We start from the raw sequence: 26835 nt of genomic DNA on the forward strand, positions 1-26835 counted from the left end.
TTTATGCTCTGTATAGTTAGATGCTATGAACGTTTATCCTTTTGGGCCATATGGCAGCAGGCACACTTTCCACTCATGGGAGAGACAAAGTCAGTACGCAGAAGTGGTGGAAAACATGTTGAAAAGGTTTTCCAGAACTGTGTCGAATAAACACTTAGACAATTTCACCACTGAGCATGTAGTCACTTCCAGAGCCTTAAAACCTTTGCTTCTATAGCTCCGAACAGTGTTGTCTTTGTCTCTGGTGTGTGTGGTGGACATGTGCTTGTTTTTTTAACCACGTATTTATCTCTTTATATTAATTATTTGCAAGTACTTACAGCATGAAGCAATGGCTTTGTGGCAGCCTCAGTGGCACTCCCCTGGAGAGTTGTCTCTGAAAATGTAAAAGATCATCCCCAGAAACAGGTAGCTCTGTTGGGTGTCATTCCTTCTCTAGACTGCCTGAAGCAACCTCAGGGTGGAGCAGACACCCCCCCACACAAGGTGAGCAGGGGCTTAGCAGTAGGAGACGCTTCCTGCTTTTCTCCTCTGTTGTCTTAGTCTATAGTTCCCCAGTTAAATCTCCCATGTTTCCTTCTGTTTGCACGAAAGTAAGGGGCACACACAGCAGCTATTTGATTCACTGTGTGGAGTCTTCTTCCAAATGCTTGTTCAGGATGGCCGTGTCAGTCCCTGAAGCCCGAATGTCTCTCCACCATCTCTAGTTAAAGATGCTCCCAAAGGGTCTGCCCACCGCGCATCCCATAGTTGTTCCCATCATTCCCTTGACAGGAATGTTTATTATTTTGCCCTTTGCCTCACCCGGTGCCCTTTAAAAATTAACCACCACTCATAATTTCAACTCAGCAGGCCTCGGATTCCTTCTGTTCTGGTGGCAGTTGGTAGCCGCTGGGGGAAGGTAGAATAATTCTTCCTCGGGCCTCGACCCTCGTAGGCTGCTTGTGCTTCAGTGGGTGGCCCCATACTCACACACATATGACAGCACTAATTGGACAAGAGAAAAGAGAGCGTAAAGTTGGGAGGGAGATGTTGTGGGGGGAACAGGAAAGGAATTGGAGGAGGAAATGTGAGTGGATGTGATCATATATTTCATTGTGCACATATATAAAATTTTCAGTGAGTGATTTTTTTTTTTTTTTTTTTTTTTTTTTACAAAACAAACTAGAAAGATCTCAGAAGTATTGACTTAGGAGGAAATTCACACAAGGAAATGGCATGCAAATTCAGCAGAAGCAACGCCCTGGGAGACGCGGTTCACTGAAAACTAAGTGGCTGTGGCGGCTGGGGCATTTCTGCGTCATCTGTGGTATTCTCAGATCACCTCGTGAGTTCAAAGACCTTGAGAAAGGATGTGGTGTTGCACTTGCCAGTGCTGAGTTAAAACATGCAGACACCTGGGATTCCCCAGTGCCCACCACCTGTCTGGAGTTCTTAAGCCGTGTCTGCTGGGAGTGAGATCGGAGCAGAGTATAAGGCCCTGCTGGCTCCTTCCATGGGGGACCTTCTCCATCCCTGCGCCCCCCTCATGGGGAACAAAGCACTCTGGGAGATTTAGGAACATCTTTTTCACAAGTCAGCTTTTGCTCTGATGCTATGCTGGTCGGCATCTCCACTCCTAACACTTAAGTAAAGCTTACTCGCACTCTGCTCGTCTGGCATGACTTTTTTTTAATGTGGGCCGGACTTTTAAAATTTATTTATGTGGATGAATGTTTCACCTGTGTGTATAACTGAGCACCATGTACATGTCCGGTGCTCACAGAGGGTCTCTGGAACTGGATACCCCCGAAACTGGAGTCACAGACCATTGCGAGCTGTTGTGTAGGCGCTGAGAACTGAACCTGGGTCTTCTGCAAGAGCAGCCAGTGCTCTCAGCTGCTGAGCTGTCTCTCCAGCACCATAAATACGTCTGAGATAATAGGATCTGCCTCTGCCCCTCAGTGTTCATGTGGTTGTGGGGACTCTGCAAACCTCGTTGCTGTTACATAGATACAGGGAGCTTGTTATTCATCAGAAGAAGCGGGGAGCTGAGCCCAGGATAGGGCCCTTGATCTTTGCTGAGAGGGAGTTTCTCCCTTGTTAGTCCAAACCACAGCAGGCCGGGACTCCTGAGTGGGTATATCCAGGATGTCCCTGGAAATGCAGAAACTAGGCCACAATTAAAGCCCTTCCTTTGCACCTTCCACCCATCCTCTTAGGAGCAGAGGAAACTGGGTAGATGTTGGGGACTCAGGCTTGGTTGTCTTTTCGGCAGGCCCACATTAGGCTTCTCTTATCCTGCCTGTTGCTGGCCAGCCGTCATTAAGAAGCATGTCGCCTGTGACTTCTGAGTTTCTTTTTCTCCAGCCTGGACAGACTCTCTCACACATATACATGCATGCATGTGCACACACACGCATGCGCGCACACACACAGAGACATCATATATATACAACACTTTTTCTTTTTAATTTTGGAGTCTCCATTATCACATACAATGATGGTTTATGAACTGATGGCTGAACTGGTTGCCTTTCAAACTCCCATGCACCTGTGATGAAAGTGTGGAATTATGGGTATGTTAAAGAGCAAATTTTCCAATTCCTCATCAACCTCAGGGGACTATAAATGGAAAGGAAGTGGACACTTGGCCTTCTCCCCTTAGCCAGAAGGCAGAAAGGCTTTCCTTTGCCCCAGGCGCAGGGCTAAATGTAGCGCTTGAGTCACAGAGCTTTGGGGAGAGGACAGAGCCGCCAACAGACGCTCGTGTGTACGTGGCTTCTCTCATTGCTCTGTCTGCCTGATAACCTTAGCGTTGCGAAGCCATTTTCCACAGCAGGGGCTGTGGGTTTCGGGTGGATTCAGCACATTCCACTAAGTTCAGGTTAGCCAAGCCTGCAGAGCACCTGCCTGGGAACAGGAGTGTGAGGCACTGAGCGCACGCCGACTCACAGTTGTCACAAGCCAGGCTCTGGGAAAGCTGCATCCTTGCTGGAATAAATACTTGCCCTGGTTATGGACTTGCCTTTCCTGCGAGCGACGCTTCTGCCAACATCACTATCCATCCAGAATGCCTTAGCTGCCATCATGGTATTCTACACAGCATTGCCTCTGACCAAGGAAGTCACTTCACCGCTAGAGGAGTGTGATGGTGGGCCCACACTCACGGAGCCCACTGGTCTTACCATGTTTCCCACCATCCTGAAGCAGCTGGCCCGAGAGAATGGTAGAACGGCCCTTTGAAGACACCATTACAGAGCTGATTAGGGAATACTTGAGGTCTGTTTTTTCACAGAACACTGGCCTCATGTCTCTCTGTCCTCCTATGCTGTGAGCTACCAGAGAATGAGGAACATGTGTGGCTCTCACTCTCCCTAGCATTTGGACTAGTGTGTTGGCAGGAAGCGTGTGTGCAGTAAGCGGGCATGAAGAGATTAATGACACTTTGTACTGTCTTATAAACAGACTTGGTGCAGAATGGTGGTCCTGGGGTGCATGTTAGGACACAAGTAGAGGGCAGGGGTGCCATGTTCCTTCTTCACAGAAGCCTCACATGCGTGCAAAGGTATATTAACGATTTAACCCACCGAGGCAAGGGCACGGAAATCCTAGGGGAAGGCTTCCGAAAACTGAAAGCTGGGAAGTCAGCGTCTGTGTGTGGGGAGGAACCAGGCCACACCCCTGGTGGGGCAGTAGCACCACACTGGGCCCTGCGCCACACCCCAGCACAGTGGGGACCTGCTGTCATATGTCCCTTGGGACAGGAGGGACTCACTCACTGATTGGCTTTGTGTAGTCTTGACACAAGCTGGGGCCATTGTCCTTCTCAAAGGGTTTTCTAGAACAAACTAATTTGCATTGAATCGAAAATGTCCCACGGTAGAGCAGTTTGCTCCCCAACAATGATCATCGGTGAGATAGTCAGCATTCGTTTGGATCCAACCCTGTTACTGTCAGTGTTGGGAGACTTGACTGCTGTAACTTATCCCTTGTCTCTGGTGACCCCCTTCCTACCCTCCAGCCCCAAATCCAGTCCTATCCCCACCCTACCCCCAAATAGAAAGAGAAGCTGAGAACCCACATCCAGGAATCTGAGGCTCTGGGTCTCCAGGGGCTTGTTCTGGGGAATGAGTAGAGTTGGGTCTAGTGTGTTTGGGTCTGTGCTTTGTGCCCTCAGCTACCTCCCATGATTCCTCTCCTTCCTCTCTCTTCCTCTGTTCCTCCCTTCCTCCTTCCCTCCTCGTCTTCTCCCATACTTCCTACCAGGAAATCAGGATGCCAGGCGTAATTGTCTGTGTCTCTAATAGTTAAGTATAGCAGCACCTGTCCAGTTTAATGTAGAAACCCACAAGGTCAGCAAAAGAAAACCTTCACGTTCTGGAGGGAATAACATACAAGGTTGAGATGTGAGATGGGTTTTGTTTTGCTTGCTCAAAAAGATGGTCCTACATATCCCAAAATACATGAAAGTCTACCTAGACTAGTACAGCCCTCTCACATAAGCCCTCAGCCCTTGGAGGTTCTGACCCAACTTGAGACTACACATTTTTTTTAATATGTGTTATTTATTCTTTGAATGATTCATACCTACGTATGATGGATTTTGACTGTATTCATCACCACAAGCATTTTCTTCATGTTCAGTTAGGTTCTCAAAAACCTGGGAAGATTTTAGTATTTTGACGATTTCTTTTTTTTTTTTTAATCCAGCAAGTATTTGTGCAGCTTATTTTTAATAATATGTTTCTACTGTAGAAATAAACTGTGCTTCAGTTATGCTATGAAAAAGCACACAGGCACCAAATCACATTCACACCTTTAACCAATGAAAAAGGGGAATTATTTTAGGGCATGTTTTCCCAGTTAGGAATAAAAATGTGTGTTTGAAACAGCTTAACCTTACTTTGGATCCCATGGTTTTTAAGGTATTTTTTATATCCTTCACAAATACTTACTGAAGACTTACTGCATGCTAGACTGGACTCTAGCCCAGGAGTTACATACATCTGTGAACCAAGCAGAAAAAGTCATTGCCCCAAGCTGCTTGCTTATCACCGGAGGAGTCTGATAATAAGCAAGTCAGGAGAGATGGCGTGTCGTGCGGGGACTAGCACTATGGGGAAATGAAAGCCTGAAAGGGACCAGGAACAAGGATGTGATGATCAGAGCAGAGCTGGATTTTAGGTTTTACAGTTTTATGTAGCACCATAGTTGGAGAAGATTCTATTGAAGGTAATGTTTGAGCCAAGGCTTGGAGGAGATTCATGGCTACCTGGGGAAAGGGAAAACTAGGCATAAATGGATACCCTGAGAAAAGGCAGGTCTACTGTGGCTCAAAAATCCTAAGTAGTAATAAAGAACAGAAAAAGGAGGAGGTGGAGTCAAGGACATGGTCAATGAGATGACAGGAATCAGATGGTTTTGTATATAAAACAAAATCCCCAAGTGATGACTATATTGTCACGTTCTCCCTTGATGAAGTATCTTAAAGCTTGAGGGTCTCAGGTTTGATGAGATACAAATCAGAGCAGGGCTAAAGCCCTGACCCCCTCCCCACAGAGTTGCCAAAACAGAAGTGGAACTGTGTGCTTTTACATATCAGGCAGGGTTAAAAACAACTGAGTCTTAGAATGTAGTCTAGAGCAATAAAAACATCCCCAAGGTCTACACAGCCATGTTGTGCCCTGCCTGGAAAGGTCCCCCTGGTACACAGCACCAGCCTGTTTACCATGCTGCTGATTTTTTTATACTACCAGGGTGCAGGGAGTAAGGAGGTGGAGGTATGGTTCCTGATTAGTTCAGCACCCTGTGTGGGCTGAAAAGTAAGGGCAATCCTTGGATTCAGAACTGCAGTGGGAGATCTGTGTGGATGCCATGGCTAAGCAACCCTGTTATGTCATTAAAGGATCGGTTCAGGGTGAGCTTGCACATACACACAGACATGCACACACACACACACATACACACACACACACACACACAGTGGCTTTTGTGCTGGGCACATGGCTCAGTGTTTAAAGCCCTGGCCATGCAAAAAAGAGAGGACCCGAGTTTAGCCCCCAGCACTTACATAAATGTTGGATGACCCTGGTGGCCTGCCTGTAATGCTGGCCTTAGAGGGCAGAGGCCAGGGCTTCCCCTCATAGGCTGGCTAGTGAGGGTAGGCAGATGAGTCTAGCCGTGTCAGAAAGCCCTGGCTTTGAGAGACACCCCGACTCGATGAACAAGGAAGAAGAGTGAGCCAGGATAACTCTCAACATCAACCTTGGGCCTCCATATGCATGAAGACAGATATGCACCCACCCTCCCACATATGCCATCATGCCAATACATACATGAACACAGCACACATATTTTTTTTAAAGTGTCTTTCACTTACGCACAATCCAGAAGCCTCTGGATTCCTGGAATTTTAAATGTAAGTCAAAACTACTTGACAGAATTATTTAAATACCACAGATTTCTCTAACAAGGCCTTGCCATTCTTAACAGCAGGTGTGTAAGTTGGGCTGTCTGCACAGACTGTGAGCTACAGCCTCACAGACCTAGGATTGCCCCCTATTAGCAGGTCTTTCGGGGTGTTTAAGAGGCCCAAACGAGGAATAATGACCCCTCCCCTGCATGCCTGGAAGGTGGGCAGACGCCTGGTAGGGAGAGTACCTCCCAGTTCCATGGCTTCCCTAGAGTAAGAGGGTGGAGCTGGGGCCCCTCTCGGCCTTGCGTGGGAACCAGGCCACAGAAGCTAGCTTTGAACTGGCCCCATTTGACTCTGCATCTCAGGGGCTGGTGGCTTCTTCTCTTGGATGAGGGACCCTTCATTCACCTTTCTCCTTTTCTTAGCCTGAAAGTGGCAGTTCTAGATAGATAGATAGATAGATAGATAGATAGATAGATAGATAGATAGATAGATAGATAGATAGATAGGTAGGTAGGTAGAAGCGCACCAGAAGGGGCCTGTGGTAAAGGCCGGCAGAGACCGTGGTGAGGAACGGTGCGCTCTGACGAGGCTGGGAGTCGCCATGTGGCCCATGCAATGTTGCACTGGGTTATCGCCACCCTGCTCTCTGGCTTTGAGCTCCCCAGCTATCTGCTCTCCCACGGTTTCTTCCTTCGTGTCCTGGTTCTACGTATTTAAATGTCCTCCTTTGGCAGCGGTCCTGCATACATCTAGGAAAGTCAACCTAAATCATGAGGATGGAACTGTCCCAGCACTGGCACCTCAGGGAAGTGTGGGGAACTTTATAGAACTGTCTGCTGGGGACGTGGGGAGGTGCGTCAGTTGGTGAAGTGTTTGCCTCACTCACAGTCCCGAGGACCTGAGTTCAGATCTCCAACATCCGCATAAAAGCCAGCCGCTCTCTGCGTGCTTGTTTCCTGAGTATTAGGGTGTGACAGAGATAAGAGGATCCCTGGGGCTCACTGGGCAGCCAATCTAGCCAATCAGCGAGCTTCAAATTCAATGAAAAACCCTGCTTCAAAAAATGAGATGGTGAGCCATTGCGAAACTCACACTGTCAACCTCTGGTCTTCACATGTACAGACACACACATGCACAAACATGCATGTGCAAACAAACCTACATGCATGCACAGAAATACAACACACACACACACATGCATGCACGCACTCACATACACTAAACAGAAACATCTGTTTGTGTCCTCTGTTCTAAAGCAGAGTAGATATTAGTTCTGAATCCACTTTTCTCTATTTCTCTCCCGGTAATGTACCTATCTTTGCCTGATGGTGGTTGATGCATTTCTAAGTACTGTGATTAAACAGAAAACCACAAAACAAGCCATGCTTATGTCCCTGCCTGTGAAGAAAAAAAAAAAAATACATTCATCTCACAGTGACTCATATGGAAAGGAGGAAAGATCATTTTATTACATCCCGTCCGACCTCCAACCTCTTCGTGATACTGCTCTGCTATTATTTCAGACATGTGAGTCACTGGCTCAGATGATTGTATTTCGTGACTGTTTGCCTTAACTACTTATTATTGAACTGCATCATGATCGAAGAGCCGAGATTTAAAATAATAAGTTACTGTGTGGTTTCTAAAACATGGAAGCCCACTTGAGCTCAGAACCACTGAAACAAGGCCACTTTCTCTTCCTGAATAGTAACACACACCTTCTTTTTCTATCCCCAAAAGGCGGTTACTCTTATGCCCATGTCTTTCTCAGCACAGAACAAATCAGAAATATCAAATGAAGGCCATTTCTTGTATGTTAGGCGTCACAAGCTCTTATTAACAAGAACTTTTTAATACGTGTATAAAGGCTGACAAAACATTAAAAGGCGAATTATTTTGATCTGGGGAAGGTTCTCCATCACATGGTTATAATGTTTCTGCTGCACCTTGGTAATGTTGTCTTGTTTTGTTCCCTTCTGTTCTGTCTCTCTTAAAGTAAAGTTAATCTTCTCCCAAAGACTGGCTTGTGGATGAACCAGGACCTCACTGCTCAATAATAAAATCCAGTTTTCATATTTGAAATGTTGAAGAAACTAGTCTCAAGGTTCTCATCCAAGGAATTATCTTTATGTCAAATTCTATCCCATTGAACCAATCTTTAAATAGAAATGTAAGAATTGATGATTCTAGGATGCCATTTAGCCAATGGCAAAAATAAAGTTTATATCTGGCTATAAAGAGAATCATTTTACCTGAATTGAGTATAATGTAAAATGTATGGGCATGTGAATACAGACACTCTGTGCAGAGTCATTTTATCTGTATGTATGAATGCAGGCATGTGCATGCCATCCCCATCCACGGTATGCGTGTGGAAGTCGGAGTGAATCTCAAGCATTGGTCCTCGCCTTCTACCTTCTACAGGGTCTCTTATTTGCCAGCATAGCTGGCCTGTGAGCTTCGGGGGTGGGGGTCCTTCTGTCTCTATCTCCCATCCCACCTTAGGACTCCTGGGATTACAGATGTGCGCTACAGTGACTCAGCTATATTTGGTTTGGGGAGGCGCAATCTCAGGTCCTCATATACAGGAGCCATTTACACAGCCCCTGGCTTTGTACTTCTAATGGCAAAATAACGCTCTGATTTCATGGTCTCAGATAACATTACACTGAGAGATGGCTCTACTTTTCATGTACAAACATCAAAACACACACAAATATTTTTCCTCTGAATGGTTATTAAAATTTTTATTAGCGGGCTGGAGAGATGGCTCAGCCACTAAAGGCTAGGCTCACAACCAAAAAGATGAAATTGCTACTAGAACCGAGAAAAGTGCCACATGGTGCTGGGGCAACATTACACCCTTCTACCTGTTCCTGGTGGCCTTTCTTTCCTTGCAGGTGACACTTGGTACACAGGTATTTAATCATCCTATCAGGATGCAGACAGCTCACACTGCTGTACATGAGTGGAGGAGCAGGCTTTGAAGGCATCTCATTTTAGCGTTTGTTTTGTCTGGTGCCGAATTAGCTCATTTCTTTTATGTTCCAAAAACGCATGCTTTCGGAGTCTTATCCCCCGCCCTCCCCCCAACTCTTCCTCCTGTCACTTTCCACTTGAGCTTTATGAAGATGAAGATGCCTGTCTCCTGTTTTCTGCGCTGCCCTGGGCTGTATGTAGGTCACAATTCCGGAGACAGAAATAGGACTCCATTTGGTGTTTGTGTCTCTGGCAGCTGTATCATCATCTTGTATGAAATCCAGGCCCTCGGGGGTGGAGTCTTTGCATCACAGATGGTGCTTGGTGCTGGAGCCCAGGGCACCGTTGCTCAGAATGTGAGGGGGCTGTTTGTTTCCAAGTGGTCTGAGCTTGGACTAAGACTTTCTATGCTGCTCACAATCCTTTGGCTGTTGTGCCAATGCTGCCAGTTGCTGCAAATTGGCAAGCTGCCCACCCAGTCTCATTTCTCCTGGAGTTCTACATTCTCAGTGACAATCAAAGGCAGAGTAGGCTTATTGCTTTTCATTACCAGGACTAAAGGTGATCTCGGCTTCTTCTGAGCTCCAGTCCGAGGTTGTCCCTCTAGCGCAGCTGCCATTGTTCAGAAGCATGAATCCTGCAGGTTTGATACAGAGATCACAGGGCCTTCTCAAGAACTTAGGGCGGTTCTTGGTCATGCAGAGGCTGGTGGAAGAGAACAGCTGTCACCAAGGACCCACTGTTTTATAAAGCTGTACTGACATAAAGACCTCATCTCTTAGAGCTTCAGAGCACAGAGGATCCTAGAGGGCCTGGCAAATGCTTGCATAATGTGGACCCGACACAGTAGTTCAGTGAGCTATGGAACATTCTTTTGTCTTCTCTGAGGAAGCCACACAGAAGGGCCGCTCCTCAGCTTCCACATGGAGCGAGCTACAGGCCTCAGAACACTGGAGGCCACAGGATAGTTGCAATAATGAAATAACATATATCTATTTGCACCCAAATCCACCTGTGAATATTTGTTCCATTTTATCCCCCCACACCATAGTTTTTTCTAAACTATCTGAAAGAACTCTGTATGGTACTTTATCCCTAAATGCTGCAGAGTATATTTCCTAAGAACAGGAACCTCTCTGCAGGCTCAAGGGTATAAGAGAACTGCTTTTTGCTTGGTTGTGGGATTCTGAATTCTTTAAGTATTTAAATTGAAGCTTTTCGGTGCTTACAATCATAAAACCAAAATGTTTTAGAAAAGGTGGAAGCCCACTAGAGAGCATTAATTATGTTGGGGTTTGCCTAAAGCCTTTAGAGGGAAGCACAGACCCCCTTCACACACAGCAATCCCAACTGAACTGAAGAGGCATCTTCTGTGATTGAGTAGATGTTTCCACAGGGGTGCACTGGTCAAGTTCATGATGCTATCACAGAACGCCTGAGACTGAGCAGTTTGCAAGGAGCATAGGTTCATTTCTGACAGCTCTGGAGGCTAGGAATCCGACAGTGAAGGGGCCTTCCTCCAGTCAGGGCTGCGTCTCCTCAGGGCGGGTAAAGAGAAGAGGCGAGGCAAAGGGAAGTCAAAAGAGGGATGGGCTCACTCTTACAGCCGACACACTTTTGAAGGGTGGAGCTTCCAAAGCAACTTCAATCTGTTGGTAAGTTGTTCCCCAAAGCCTTCAAGTCTCAGGACAGTCACTTTGGAGATTGTTTCTGACATGCTAACTTTGGGGCACAGTTCCCCCATTCAGAAGGTTCTTGAAGTCAATGCTTCTTAGATTTTTTTTCTTTTTCCTAAACAAAGTCCTTCACATCCTCACACTCCTCCTGCCAAGCTCACTTTTACGAGACTCTCTGAGGATGCTCATAGCTGCCTGGAGTTGGTACAAGAATAACAATGATCTGTTGTTTCTAATCCCGTGAAGAAGCATCAGAACTGTCATCCCAGCTGGAGTGCGACAGAGTCTGTTTTGTGCTGTGGTTTTGCTTTGCTCTGTTTCTGCAGCAGAGTTGGTGGGAGTGGTTACAGAGGTACTGGAAATGCTCTGGGTGTCATGTCTAGTCAGGTGGTTTTCCTAGAGACAAGCTCCACACGGCCAGCTGGGAATCAGTCTCCAGCGTTCACATCTAGGACCATCCTACCACCCTCTGAAAGCCATGGGGAGTCTCTGCACTTCTTCAGAGCAGAGGATTCTGAAAGGTCTTTGCTCCTTCAACAAAGCGGTTCCCATCTTGTGGTCCTTGAGAGCTGACTCTTGGCAGTACCCCCTGGGAATCCCCCAGAGGCTGCACACAGTGGGGGTGCTGGTACCTGGGTGGGAGCCACAGCTCATCTACCTCCAGTTCTCAGCAGAGCTTGCTTCCTTCTTCTGTGGCTTCTACTCTTGCCTGGAACAGCCAGGACTACTGAGGGCCTCCTAGGAGGGCCTCCCCTCAGCACTGTGAGCCCATGGTGTCATTGCATTCTTCCACACCCTTGACAGTGTTTAATGTGGCCCCAAGATACTAATGATAGCCATGGCAGACCTCTCCTATACTAAGTTCCAAGCACTGAACTAACTCTCCCCTCTTCCACTCCTCACCTCTGTGGTGCCAAGGCACCATGACAGCAGGCCAAGTGCCCAATGCTTGGACCTACCCAGCCCCACCACACCACAGTATGAGGACAAGGGTCAGATGCCAAGTCTCAGGCACAAACTTTATTCTGACAAAGTCTCTCCTCTCCTCTCCTTCCACTACCCCTACAGCATATGTTCTTCTGTCCACCAATAAGCAGGATTTCATAGAATAGTGATAAGCATTTGTTGTTCCAGCTACTTGGAAAGCTCAGGCAGGAGGATGACTTGGGTCCAGGGTGTGAAGTCCATATTGGGGAACCAAGAAAGACAGCACCTCGCCATCTCCTAAAAACAAACAAAACAGAAATAATAAGAGCTGGACTACACTCATGAATTGGTAATTCAGAGGCTTTCTGGGAAAGCCTGGGATTGGTGTAGCTCAGCCAAGGACCTCCCCCCTGTCCTGCCCCCACTCTTCAGAACCTCCCCTGCAAGTTCATTTCCATGGCATAGCGCCGCCCTCTTTTGTACAAACTGCCCTCACAATATTAACATATGATTCCTTGAGTTTTTTTCCAAGGGAATATTACACTGGTAGAAAGTTCCTGAGTTGTTTGAGCCTGGTGGGTCGGATAGCCGTGTCTCCACACTGGCATCGTGTTCGGTGGTTCCAGAGATGGGTGGGGCTATGGATAAGTGGACTCATGTATATTGATGCAAAGGACTCATGTATATTGATTCAAACTCAAGACATTTAAGATTGATTGTATAAGCAGGATTATTTCTGTTCTGCTGGCATCGCTCTTAGGGGACTTGGACTGTCATGGGGATCAGTTGTCTCAGAGAACACTGAAGACCATCCCAAATCTACATTTTCTTCTTTAAAACTCAAATTCATCTCTCGTACGTGTGTGTGAGAGAGAGTGTGGGTGTGCACAGGCCACAGCTCACAAGCGGAGGTTACATGACAACTTGGGGGGGGGGGAGGGGTCTTTTCTCGACATCCACCTTATTTGAGACAGGATTTCCTTATTAGCTCAGAACCGAATGTGCCAGGGTAGCTGACATGTGAGCTTCTGTGAAGTCTCCTGTGTCAGTCTCCCTTCTCTCCATAGAAGAGGTTACAGACACACAATACTGAATGGGTTCTGGGGATACGAGCTCAGGTTCTCACGATTGCCGGACAAGTGTCTGACACAACCCTGCCCATCAATTCTGAGTTCAAAAAGAAACCCGCCTCACCAACTGACTCCGGATCCTAACACTGTAATTTCTTTCTTTCTCTCTGCAACCTGCTGGCAGCTGTCCGTACCTCGCAGTGAACATCACACCTGCTATCCCTGCGGTCGGAGGCATCCTGTTCTTCTTTGTCATGGGGACTCTGCTTCGGACCAGCTTCAGTGATCCAGGAGTCCTCCCTCGAGCCACCCCAGATGAAGCCGCTGATCTGGAAAGGCAAATAGGTAACGCTGAAGTCTGCTCTTTAGCCTGTGGTCACTCCCCACCAGTGCCAGCTCCAAAGTTGGGGACGTTTGTGCAGAGGGCAGGGTGCTGGCTGGCATGAAGAGTGACTGTGAAGGAAGGAGCTGTAGGAGATGACCTGAGCAGAAGGTTGGGGTGTGAAGTGGTTGAGGTAAGACTGGGGCGCTGCAGTGCTGAGGCAGGGGCTGTGGTACACGCAAGAAGGCCTCCAGTGAGGAAGGTTTCCACATGTTTCCTTGAAACTCAAGCGTCCAATTCTGCTCTGGTCCAGAATCTCAGTGGTTTTGAGGTTGTTTCTCTCTTGTGCTCTCTGCTGGTCATGGCAACTTTCCTAGTTTATAGAAGAAAAGCTAAGTGTATTAGTTACTTTTCTCATTGTTGCAACAAAATATCTGTCAAAGGAATTTAAAGAAGGTGGAGTTTGCTTTGTCCCACCAGGGTTGTCTTAGTCAGTGTTCTATTGTTGCAAGTGGACACTGTGACCAAAAAGCAAGTTGGGAAGGAAAGGGCTTATTCAGCTTATGCTTGCTGTTCATCACCAAAGGAAGCCAGGACAGGAACTCAAACAGGGCAGGAACCTGGAGGCAGGAGCTAATGCAGAGGCCATGGAGGGGTGCTGCTTACTGCCTTGCTCCCCATGGCTTGCTTGGCCTGTTTTCTTATAGAACCCTGGACCAGCCCAGAGATGGAACTACCCACAAAGGGCTGGGGCCTTCCCTATTGCTCACTAAGTAAGAAAATGCCCTCCAGCTGGATCTGATGGAGGCATTTTATCAGTTAATATTTCCTCCTTTCAGATACCTCTAGTTTGTACGTCAAGCTTTCATAAGACTAGCCAGTACAAGGGAGCAACCATCAGAGTAGCAGGAGCCCGATGCAACTGGTCATAGATCATTTTGTTTCTGCTAGGAAACAGAGAGATGAATGCTAATGTTCAACTCACTTTCCCCTCTTCATTTAATCCCAAACTCTGGCTCACAGAACAGCACCAGAGTATTAAGGTGGGTCTTTCCACCATAATTAATCCACCCTGGAAGCTTCCTTACCAAAGGAAGCTCCTTGCCAAAGATTTGTCTCCTAGGTGGTTCTAGTCCTCATCAAGTTGATGATCAATAATTAAAAGACAAAGTTGTGACTTAGACTATCTTATTATCCAGCCTAGGATCCAGGCCTTCTTTCATTTATGCACCATAGCAGTGTGTACCAGTGATGTGTGCTGAAATGAATGGCTTTGCTTTCCTTAGAAATTGAAGCCTGAAGTTAGAGTTTACAGCAATCTATTTTGAAAAAATAAAATCAATCCTAATGTCTCACGAAGCAAACTTTAAAAGTTTGAATCTTTTCTTGATAGAAAGCACTCTGAGTGGGGTGATGTCTGCTGTGTCACACCAGTAAGTTTGGTGAGAATGGCAGTCGGCCTCTGATGACTCGAAGTGAACGTGAAGAACAGGTCTGGAAAAACCACCCAGCAGGGATTTCTCTGCTGGTCCTCTTTGCAGTCTCTGCTCAAGATGCAGAGCTGCCCCTTTGCCCCTTTGCCAAGCAGGTACAGTGTGGCCAAGGCTAGGCATGCGCTTACATTTCCCAAGGTCAAAGGAGAACTCTGTCCTTCTCTCTGCTCTTGCTCCATTCTTCACCCCTTCAGGGCCCTCATGGGTGGCAGTCTTCAACACTGGGAAGACATGATGCCACCTGCTGTTCTGCAGCCATCTTGTTTCCTGAGTAGAGAAGAGGGAAAAGGAGGAAGTGGTGAGGGAAAGAGCATCCCTTCTCTTGCCACTGTGTCTTGGTACCTGAGGAGCATACTAGTTCATTACTGAAAGCCTCCTAATTTACTGCACTTCAGTCATTTTCAAGCATGGAACTTTGGAACTATCATGGAAATGTCCTCACATCTATGTAACTGTGTGTAGATAAAGTTATTATTGCTCTCTTTTACAAATGAGGACCATGTGCCCGCCCCCCCCCCAAAAAAAAGAAGGGCTTTACTAAGAGGAAGTGTGGCACTGGAGCCTTGTACCTCTCATTTCCAGAATCCCTGAGGAAAGGAGAAGGTGGGGCCAGTTTCCTTCAGGAGAAGACTGGGTTTGTAGTCTGGGCCATTTCACATCAGAATCTGGAAACCCCTGTGTGGAGGGCAAAGCCACAGAAGGAGACAGTGTGTGCTATGATCCCCTCTAGGACACCACAGGAGCCTCTGCCAGAGCGGTGGGGTGAGGGCCAGGTGCCCCCCCTTCCTTGCATGCTTGGGCTGGAACAGTTCTATTGGTTTTCTCTGCTATAAATGCAGATTCCCAGAGGCACAGTGTGTTGAGATTTAAGAATCTTTTAAAATGAAATATGCCCCATGACTGCAAAAACATAGACTCTATGAGAGGTCGATTGAGGAGTGGTTGAGCCCAAACAAGACTTGATTTCCCATGGAGGGAGGAAAACTGAGCAAAACTGTCAGAAATAGTCACTGGAATTAACTAGGGAATGTTGGGTAAAGTCTAGGTTTCTGTGGCATTCTTGCCACATGCCTCTCTCTCCAGCCCCAGTGCTGGTAAGGCTGAGTACATTCTGCCAGGACCTGCTGAACCAATAACACCACCATTTCCCTCAGAAGAATGATGTTCCAAGTGGAGCACCAAAAATATCAATAACAAAGTTTTTATCTTAAGAAACTAGAAAAGCAGAGCAAACTAAATTCAAAGCAAGAAGCAATGGAGGGCATTCATAGAGTTTAGAGAGGAAACCAATAAAATAGAATAAAGCAAAACAAGAAAAAAATCAATGAGGCTAGAAGTTAGTTCTTTGAAAAGATCAACAAAATTGACAGATCTTTTCCCTTACTGATAAGCAAGAAAGACAGAGACAGACTAAAAGAAATTGTTAAAATCATGAGCAGGCTGATTTCCAAAGTTGATGTATGAAGACCTAGGGAGTACATGAAGAGATGTTTAACACCCAGTGTCATTAGGGGATAGGAATCAAAACCACAATCAAGTGTTCACAACTTCCCACCCTAGGGTAACTCTGATTTAAAAAAAAACAAAACAAAACATGACAAATGTTAGCAAGGATGTGGAAAACCTACAACTCATTGCTGATGGCGATGTAAAATGAGATATGTTTTGAAAAACAATGCCTCAGAATTCTCGAAAAGGGTAAACACAGTTACCACATGATCCAGCAATTCCACTCCTAAGTATATAGCCAAGAAAAATAAAGTATCCATTTCTCATATTCCTGATGACCAAAAACTGAGAAGAACTCACATGTCCCTCAAAAGGGTGATCTGATGGCTATCATCTTGTACATCTGCACAGCAGAATCCTGTTACCCATTTTAAAAAGCCATGTATTTCCGTATGCTACATGGACGAACCAACAGCATGATGCTAAGTGAAAGAAGCCAGACACGTAAGATCATATATTGTTTCACAAGGACTAAATGACAAGTCTTTAGAAACAGAAGCAGAGCCATGAAATCCTGGGGGAGTGGTAGGAGTGCAGGTTAAATTATACCCAGCATGAGGTGGAAGGCTGAGGTGATGGGGGTGGGATGGGGGGCGGGGCGGGGGGAGCCCAAAATTAGGTTACAGTAATGACTAAAAAGTGCAATAAATTCACTAGGAATTATTGAGTTGCACACTTCAATGGGCTATTGCTGCGGCTTGTAAATTATACTTCAATAGTGTGATTTTTCTAAGAGGAAGAGGTGAGGGAAGGAGGAGAGAGCAGAGAGGGTAGAAGAAACCACTAGGCTGTTGGTTTGTACTCCAGTTCACACATTCTCTTAGCCGTGTGCTACCTTGCACTAGGACACCCTTATCTCAGCATGTCCCCATGTTTTATCTACACGACAGGGGCAATGGTGCGTATCTGGTGACATACTTGCCAGGAATCAGGCACTCAGTAAGCGATGTTATGTTTACATGTTTTTATTCCTCGTGTTTTGTAAGTTCTCCTCGTTCCCCATCCAGTCGTATCTTGGTCTTTGCCTTCTGTAAACATGAGTCCTCATCAGAGGCTACCCAAAGTGTAAAGAGAGTGAAATGAAAGGTAGAACCGGGTGCTGCAGCTCCTCAAGCTTGAAGGGGGTTCAGGCATACTGTTTTCTTCCTCATGGCTGTGATGCTTGCTGCGGACTCCTGTATGCTGCTTGGCTTTGGAAAATATGATTTTGTTCTAATGAAACCTTAACGTTTATTTTGAGCTATCTGGCCAGAGAAAGAAAATGAAAATGTAGGCTTAAAAACCTTTTTTTTATTATTAAGGCTATTAATTCTAATTACCTGTTTATAGCGTGTGCAGAGAAAAGCCTGTTAACAGCCACATGAGTAGTTTATTGAGGGTTTGCCAAGGATTTGAACAGCCATACTCCGCCCCCACCCCCAGACTTCTGCCGAGGCGTGGGTGTCTAGGAGGAGGGCTTTGGAGCCTCTTAAAAATGCCACAAAGTTCCTTCTGCATAAAAATGTCCCCAGTTACTTACGTTGCCAAACAGAAGACATTAAGGAGCATCGGGGTCCAAGGAAGGTCATGTAAAGGTCAATACAGACTTCTTTGGAAACCTCATAGTTTCAGTTCATCCCAGAACAGTCAGAACCAAGTGACTGATTCGGGATGAGACAACAAACACTGACACACTGGCCTACAAATCTCAGGGCTAAAGCAATTTATTTCTGCCGGGGACAGGTCTTCCTGTGGTGGCCACGGAGGCCTACGAAGGCCCAGCCCTGTCCTACGCTCCCTGGAATCATCCCTGCCCACCCTCTCCACAACCCCATGGCTGCCAAGCCAGTGGCATCCTTGTAGAGAGTAGATGATAGCTGCCCTGTGAGCCTGACCTGTTTGACGCCCAAAGCAAGAAGAAGACGCTCTTCTCCACGGTGCCTTGAGGAGATCTGCTCTGGGCCACCACTGTATCCACACATCCAAGTCTGTCCCGCCTGCCCATTTTCCTCCCCCTGCCGTTTTTCTTTCTCCTCCTTCTCCTCCCAACTCCCCTCCCTCTCATTTGACCAAACCATCTATCAAGTTTGCTCTCTGTAGGTGAATATGTTAGGAAGTGCACCACGAGGACTTCCTGAAGCAGGAATCCTCAGCTGCTCAGAAGCCACACCCAGGAGTTTCCCAGGATCACTGGAAGGGCTAGCCACCAACTTGGCTTGCTGGAGTTGTTCTCCAATGACATTGTTAGTCTGTGTTTAAGAACAGACAGATTTTCCACTGGAATTTAACGATACTAGTAGATTTTGCTGAAGAAAAGAGTTTCTGAGGTAGGGATGTAGCTCAATAACAAGATGCTCTCTCTCAGGTACAAGACTCTGGGTTCAGTCCCCAGTACTGGGGTTGGATGTTTCTGAGAATACTATTTGCCAATTAAAGAGCTTAGCCCATTTTCTCTATGGCCGTTGAACTGATTCCAATATTTTTCTTTTTTCATTTTTATTTTACTAAAGCTATTTTATTGGAGTAATTTCTTTTCTGCATAACATTTGAAACTATATCAATGCTCTTTAATACTATGAAATACCTATTGTAAATTTTCTTTCAGAATTATTACTTCTCTTTTTAAAGTGTGTGTGTGTGTGTGTGTGTGTGTGTGTGTGTGTGTGTGTGTGTGTAGCCCAAGGATATCTCCCTAAATCATGCTTTACCTTATTTTTTTGAACCTGAAGCTTACTAATTTGGCAGGGCTGGCTAGCCAGCAATCACAGAACTCTTAGCTCTGCTTTCCCTGCATGCACCGCCATGCACCGCCTTGAACCACCATGTACCGCCGTAGACTACCATGAGCCACCAAGCTCCATCATGCGCCCACTATGTACCACCATGCCTGGCCTTTTCCCCCCCCAGATGTGTGTTTTTAGGAAGTCAGTTTACTAACATAGTGCTGGCCAAATCCTTTTGTGATGACTGGTGGGTGGGTGTCTCCTGAGAGAAGTCCTCGCTCAGCCTGTGCCTGTCCAGCTCTATGAGCATGCTTGGCTTTTTACATGCATGTTTGGGTTCTGAACTCGAGGCCTCATGCTTGTGTGGCACGTTACCCACTGAGCCATCTCCCCAGCCCCAGCACTGCTGTTTCCACAGAGACAAGCTTTATTGGTGATTTAATTTTTTTTATCATGTTGATTGGAGGGCTTTGGGGTTCTTTTAGCTACTGTTAGTTTCATTTGGGGCTGATTGAATCTGTTGACCATATTTACCATGAAATTGGTCTAAAATACGCCTGCTTCATTTATGTATTTATTTATATGCTTAATGACTATCCCATTGGCTGTCATTGATCTGCGATGAAATCTGATGCACCGTCTGCTGGCGCTCTGAGTGCCGGTTATCCTTACTGCTGAGACACACAAATTGGCAGGATCCGAATGGCAGGTGTCATAGCTGAGTATTTTGACCATCTCTCACCAGTTCTTAGAAGGCAACATCTTTTGGCTATGCCCTCAGGGCTCATTTTCCTAGTGCTCTCCCAAGTCCCCACAATTCACCCTTCCTGTGGTTTGTACCTACAGTAGTATTTGAACATCTCACACACATTTGACAGGTTCCCAGAGCTCTGTCCAGAACCAAGTTACACCTGTCCCTGGGGATCCTTCTGCCTCCGTCATCCGCTCTGCCCAGCCCTTGCCAGGGTCTTCGGAGTGCCAGCTGGAAATCTTTGGTCTGTCTCTTCTATGCATCAGCTCAAGCACTTATCTGGGCCCAGCAGCTAGAACATTCCTCATGCTTCTCCTGTGCCTTTGTGCAGCTGGCATGCTGGCCCTGATGAGCAGTCAGGATGATGCTCTTGTATCGTTTTCATTGCCTGCTCCTCTTGGGTTGGCATCATCCTGGGGTTTCCCACATAGCACCTCACCCTATGGCTTCCAGATAACACTAACATCCCTGCTTTATGTGTGAGGAAAAGAAAGTGACCTGCAGACGTGGGGGGGGGTCATTTGGCCAGAGCTGTGAGACCAGTGCGGGTCCATAAGTCATCACTCCCTACACTCTTAGCTCTTCCAAGTTCTGCCCCATCTTGAAGCCCTAGAGCTAGGGCTTGGGTGAGACATCTCTAGACTTACTCAAGTGCATAGCATTTCCCTTCCCCCATACTGCATTCTCTCTCCCCACACACTGGCAGCATCAGCCAGCCCCAGCTCTCCCGTCTCCTGAACTGAACTTCTCCATCCTAGCTGCAGCTCAGATGTGGGTTCTGGGTTGGCATCCCATAGGCCCAAAGCCCTATGCTGAGTGGGCAGAGGATGAAGTGCTGCAGGCGGACTCCAGAGAGTCCTGTTACCATCTGAGAGCTGCCTGATGATCCTGGCTGTGTTGTGTCCTGGGAATGTCCCTGCTGTACATATGTTTGGTGGTATTTGTATGGCACTTAAGTGAGGCAGAGCCAGGAGCCACCAAATCTGAAAGAATTTCTGGAAGAGACAAAAGCTTTTTAAGAAAACAGCATCCTAGGAAGAAAAGAGGAGAAAATTAGATTCCTTGTATTGGGGAAAAAAATCTAGAATGATCTGGTGTGTACAGATGCCAGGGAAGGGTAGGCAGCCAATCTCCCACATGAATGTAGGGTGGAGGCTCAGAATGTCAAAATTCTTGATTGCCTGTCTCAGTAAATCCCAGAGCTGGAAACCAGATGTCACAGCTCAATATGATGGTATTTGGGGTAAATACCACAAAATTTTAAGAGTCTAGTTCTAGCAAAGGAAGGCACAAGGATTTTGTTTTACCATAGGATTTGGAAGGATGTATGGTTTCCATCCAGGGAGTGTGTGGAAGCCTGCATGCCTTCTTCTTCCCATAGACAGTTCAAATGCACGGGACAGAAGCAAGTGCTGTGACTGAGCTCTGTTCCTGATATACGTGTGTTTGCTTATTTTGAAGGGCGTTCTGTGTAATGAGTGCTCAGGGCGGCAACTTCCCCTGGCTGCCACAGAAGGCCATCTGCTCAGCTCCTTTAATGGATACTTGTTATACAATCATCTTCCATCCCCCAGATAACTTTGTGTCACAAGGCAAGTTGCCTTTCCCTGCAGGAGAGCATGAGATGAGGGGCTCTTTTAAAATAAATGAGATTACACTTTAGTTCTCACACTGAGCTGAATGGAGCTAAAGAGTCCAGACCCCCCAATCTACATAAATATTCCAATAGTCACTGTGTCCCCATCCTAAATCAATGTCTGTCCTTCCCTGCCCTCTCCTCTCTATCCTTCTTCTCCCTTCTCTGATGGTAGAAGCTGGGGGTTGAATCTAGGCCCTCACACATGCTAGCCAAATGTTCAAACACTGAGCTACATCCCCAGATCTCTTTTATACTTTTTTGAGACATGGTCTCAACAAAGCTACCCAGGCTAGCTTTGAACTCACTCTGTAATGTAGGCTGGCCTTGTTCTTCCCATCTTCCTGCCTGAGCCTCCTTAGCTGTGATCTCAAGCTTAAACCACCAATCCTAGATCTGAATCTCTATCTCTTAATAGAGGTTGAGATTTCACTTATACACAGGCCTCTATGTGTAGATGGCATTCTCTAGGGCAACTTGGCCACATCCTCTGTAAAAGCAGTATTAGTTCATGTTGGATATGAGGAAGGCTCTCTTTGTCTTACTAAACCAAATTCACTGTCTTAACAGTTAGTATGATGTTGTTGTTGTTTTTTAATGAAAATCTCAACTGTTCTATTTCACCAATGAAGTCTCAGTATCCAAGATGCTAGGGTGAAAATCATCTAGCTCAGAGAGGCAGAGAAAGCACCCAGCTGACCTGCCTTCTCAGCTCATGTCCGGATGTAAAAAGCCCAAAAAGCTCACTAGCTCAGCTGACAGCCCAGGAGGAAAAGGCCAAAAATCCCAAGGCCAAAGGCTTGCTAGCTCAAAGCCCAAAAATTCAGAGAGCTAGAGAGCTAAAAGACTTTTCCATTTCTCCACAGTGTCTTGAATAACCCTCAACTCAAAGTCTCTCCTACTCTTTTAATTCCTGTCAGCTAGTTTGATGCTCTACCTTTTGACCTAGGGTTAACTTTATTAAATCCTGTATACAGAAAGCTCTTAGATTAAAGGTGTGTGCTAGGGGTGGCTGAAACACACCATAATCACCTGTTTACAATAAACAGAAAGTTCTTGGATTAAAGGTGTGTGATAGGGCTCAACCACACCAAACAGGAAACAGGGTTTTACAGTTCACAATCTTGGAGGTTTACAATGGGGTCAAATATCCTGCAACATCTGTGCCAGGGGTTCTAGGTTATCTCCATGAATGGTTCTTGGTTGGAGTATCAGTCTCAGAAATGACCCCTGTGCCCAGATATTTCGGTTCTGTTGCTATCCTTGTGGAGCTCCTGTCTTTTCTAGGTCTTATTAACTCCCCCTTCTTTCCTAAGATTCCCTGCACTCTGCCCAAAGTTTGTTTAGGAGTCTCATTATCTGCTTTGATACAATGCTAGGTAGAGTCTTTCAGAGGCCCTCCGTGGTAGGCTCCTATCCTGTTTCTTGTTTTCTCCTTCTTGATCATCTTACCCAGGGTCCTCCTTCTAACTCACCTTCTTTAGGTGTACAGATTTTTGTAGGTTTATTCTATATTATATGTCTAGTATCAACTTATAAGTGAGTATATACCATGTGTGTCTTTCTGTTTCTGGGATACCTCACTCAGGATGATCTTTTCTAGATCCCACCCTGCACAAAGGTAGCCCATGGCAGCTCAGTATCCAAGTGGGTTCCCTAGTAAGGGAAACAGGGACCATCTCTGACATGAACTCAGCGGCTAGCTCTTTGACTGCCTCCCCCAGATGGGGGAGCAGCCTTGCCAAGCCACAGAGAAGAACAAGCTAGGGTCAGATGGAAGGGGAGAAGGACCTCCCCTATCCGTGGACTTAGAGAGGGGCATAGGAGGAGATGAGGGAGGGAGAATGGGATTGGGAGGGGAGGAAGGAGGGAACTACAGCTGGGATACAAAGTGAATAAACTGTAATTAATATAAAAAATGAAAATTTAATGAAAAAATATCCAGCAACAGTGTAGAGTTGGCCCAGTGTGGTCACACAGCGACACTGATACGCTTTGCTGTGAACCTGTCCAGTTCTCACCCACAGGACCATGAAAGGGGGGAGAAGTAATGAAATGGTCAGGATTAGGAAATACCCTCGTGGAATAGAGGGAGATATGATGTAAGCAGAAAAGAAGATGACTGTGTGGTATGGAAGGGACAGATGGGACCACACGTGGCCCAAGAGCATGGTCAGCCGGCCGTCTGGAGGATGGCAGTGAGCACCCAAGGCCTACCCTGCCAGCCAGGGGCACTAAGCAGGCTGAGGATTACGGACACCCCTGTGGTAACCTTGCAGGGCGCCTGTCTCCCCCGCCCCCAGCAGGGTGCTCTTCACACCTGTGCTCTGAGTTGTAGAACATCCCCGCTATGAGGGATGTCCTGGACAGTTCTTTTAGTGCGTGTGTGGATGGGTAAACCAAGGCTAAGAGACAGTTATGACCTCATGCTCACAGAGAGCTAATCAGTGAGGACTCTGGGACCCTGACTGATGCCAAAGCTAAGTATTGTAAAAATTCCTCTCCTTTGACCATGCCTCAGAAATAGAAGTGAGCATGTATTACTACTATACACAGTAGGGTTAGGGGGAGAGCATCATCAGTGTCAGCCAGGAGCTGTGAGAAATGCAGAGTCTCAGGCCTGACTCGCTTCTGAGTCAGAATCTGCATAAACTTTACCAAGGTGTCAGGTGAGTCATGGGAATTCTGAGAAACATAGCCCTGAGGTTGGCCCTCACCACCTAGTGACTGTCCTTCCCAACTGTCAGTGACTTCCACTCCATCTAACCCTCAAAACTGAGCGTTTTCAGGAGTCTGGCTAACTATATTGAGAATTTGGCCCTAATAAACCTCCCTGCCTGCCGTGCTGTGAGATAGCGACATGTTCTTCCCTATTATTGAGACGGCTCAATTGGAAAAGTGCCCGCCATGCAAGCAAGAGGACCTGAGTTCAAATCCCCAGCACTCATTTTAAAAGCCTGGTACTACAGCAATGCAAGCCTACAACACCAGCACTGAGCAGGAAACAGATCCCTGATCCTCATCGGCCAGCCTATCTAGCCAATCAGTAACTCTAGGTACAGTGAGAGACCTTAACTAAAAAGAAAGAAGATAGAGAACAACTGGGGAAGGCACCCATCATGGACCCTGGCCGTCCTCTGCACACCCGGGTACACACGGCTGCATGAACACTTACATGCGTCCCGTGTACCTAACCACAGTTACGTGTGTGAGGGCCTTCTCTGTAGATAGTGCTTTACAGATCCCAGAGTCTGTTTGTTTCTATTAGCAAAATGTCTGATCATGAGCACAAGGTCTGCAGACAAATCAACTGGTCCTGAATCCCAGCCCTGCCACTTTGTAACTTTGAGGAGTGTGTTGACTTCTTTGAGCTTCAATTTTGTTGTCTAACAGGTAAACCTACCTAGGGCAAGGATCCGTAAGAACACAATTATTCTAAAGTAAACCCTATCTCCTTGGCTTCGCTGAAAATCTGGAACCCAAACACTTCGTGCTGTTTGGCCTCTTCAGCTGTTCACACAGAGACAACTCTGTTCTGCTCACTTTAAAATGCAAAGCTGCATGCACACTCACGTAAATTCAACAAATAAACCACAGGTTCTGCAAGAGAGGTGAGCTATTCAAATAACCCATTAGATATTACTATCGTTAGTATTTTGACTGACATGTTTGAGGGGAAGATGCCAGGAAAGGAAAAAAAGAGCTTTTTTGAGTGGAGGACTGAGTTGGTCAGGGAGGCTTTCTTTAAAAGCCAAAGGTATGATTCATTAAAAAAAAAAGTCAGCAAGGCAGCATAATGGGCAAAGACGCCTTGGAACAATGGTGTGATTTGCTAGTGCACAGCAGCGAGAAGGAAGGAGATGGGGCTGGCTTCCAGGGCACAATGTCCTTTGGGAAGGCTGGTCAGCAGAGCAAGGAGGCTCATTGTGCTGGGCCTCAAGGGCTTCTGTCCCAGGTGCAGGGGTATTGTGCCTGGCAGCTCAGGAATAAAAGGAAAATGTGGAATCTGTGAGGACAGAGGGAGTGGACTAAGGCAAGTAGGCCTGAGGATGATGGGGTGAGGGGTTGAGAAGGTGGCTCCAGCACAGTAAAGAGAAACACTAAACACTGTCACAGAGGAACAGAGGCAGTGACCAGAGGAACGTGGAGTCCTAATGGACAGGGAACCGGCCCTAGGCAGCGTCTCCTAATGAGCATCCATGGCTTGGTGGGTAGAGGAGAGTCAGGCCCAGGCTTAACCAAACAAAACGCTCGTCTCCCTCTGGTTTTCCCTGTTATTGTCCAAGCCAAAACTTTGGGGCATTTGTTGAAACTCCAAGGTCAGCTTCATTCAAAGCGAGGGAAGGGAGACAGAGACTAGGTGCTGTTTGCAGTGGGGTGGAACCTCTGGGCTTGGTTTCACACACACTGAAGAAAAGTGGGGATTCCTGCCTGAGGAGTGGGGTTGGAGTCATCAGGTAGAAAAAGGTCAGGGGTGATGAGACCATCTGGCTAAACCAGCCCAGGACTCTAGTGCAAGGCAGACCAGGGTCACCAGTATTCCCTGGAGTGGTCGTGGCTCAGGGACTCAATCAGATGTCGGGAAGGGGTGTTCTGGATGACCTGGCCTAGCAGGATTCCTGTTAGATGGCAGGGGAGTGCAGAAGTGAGCACAGAAGGCCAGCTGTGTTGAAAAGAGCCTGGCTAGAATTTGGTCAAGGGAAGAGTCCCCGTCACCACAGATGTCCTGTGCCATCTGAGTGCTCAGGGCCTCTCAAGAGTCACTCCTTACCAACAGCTCTGAGGGCTCTGTGGGGTCTACTGGATGTAGGGACCCCACCTAAGGGGACCTTACATCCGGTAGATGAGTCCTGAGGTTAAGCATCACCACCTGAGCACATGAGTGCTGGCTTCCAACACAGCTGGGTGTAAGTGCCCTAGGAAATGCTTATGTCCAGCACTCAGAGGCCAGAAGCTGCCTAGAGTGAGGGGACAGTGGGCCATCCCACAAGGGCTGAGGAAAAAGATTCCTCGATTTTCATTTGTCCAGATTCACCTTCCAAAGCTCCAAGGAAAGGCTCTGAGCTCACACCTTGCAACAGAAGTGAAGATGGCTCATGTGAAAGCTGCTTAGACCACGCTCCAAGCACATGCATGCCAAGTAACGTGCTAGCATAACTGGGAGTCTGTATGTTACTTGTTGGCGTATGCATACGTTTTGCGTGTGTGCACGTACGTGTGTGTGTGTGTGTGTGTGTGTGTGTGTGTGTGTGTGCAAGTAAGTGTTCTGGTACACACTTATGTGTGTTTGTATGTGTGTATTCTGGTGCACCTGTGTGTGTGAGTGTGTGTGTGTGTGTGAGAGAGAGAGAGAGAGAGAGAGAGAGAGAG

At 46.8% G+C, this 26835-nt stretch overlaps 1 protein-coding gene across 4 annotated transcripts in view; it reads left to right on the top strand.

Moving 5' to 3' along the window:
• The window catches only part of Zdhhc14 (zinc finger DHHC-type palmitoyltransferase 14), a 284482-nt gene that overhangs the window by 127594 nt on the left and 130053 nt on the right, over nt 1-26835 (top strand). For all 4 annotated transcript variants that reach the window (XM_055615905.1, XM_055615902.1, XM_055615903.1 and 1 more), the window contains exon 2: nt 13237-13397. In XM_055615905.1, coding sequence (XP_055471880.1) covers nt 13237-13397 — 161 coding nt within the window. The remainder of the gene's footprint in view (nt 1-13236; nt 13398-26835) is intronic.

This window comes from Psammomys obesus, unplaced genomic scaffold (assembly GCF_907164565.1).
Source record: "Psammomys obesus unplaced genomic scaffold, mPsaObe1.curated_primary_1811, whole genome shotgun sequence".
Taxonomy (NCBI): domain Eukaryota; kingdom Metazoa; phylum Chordata; class Mammalia; order Rodentia; family Muridae; genus Psammomys; species Psammomys obesus.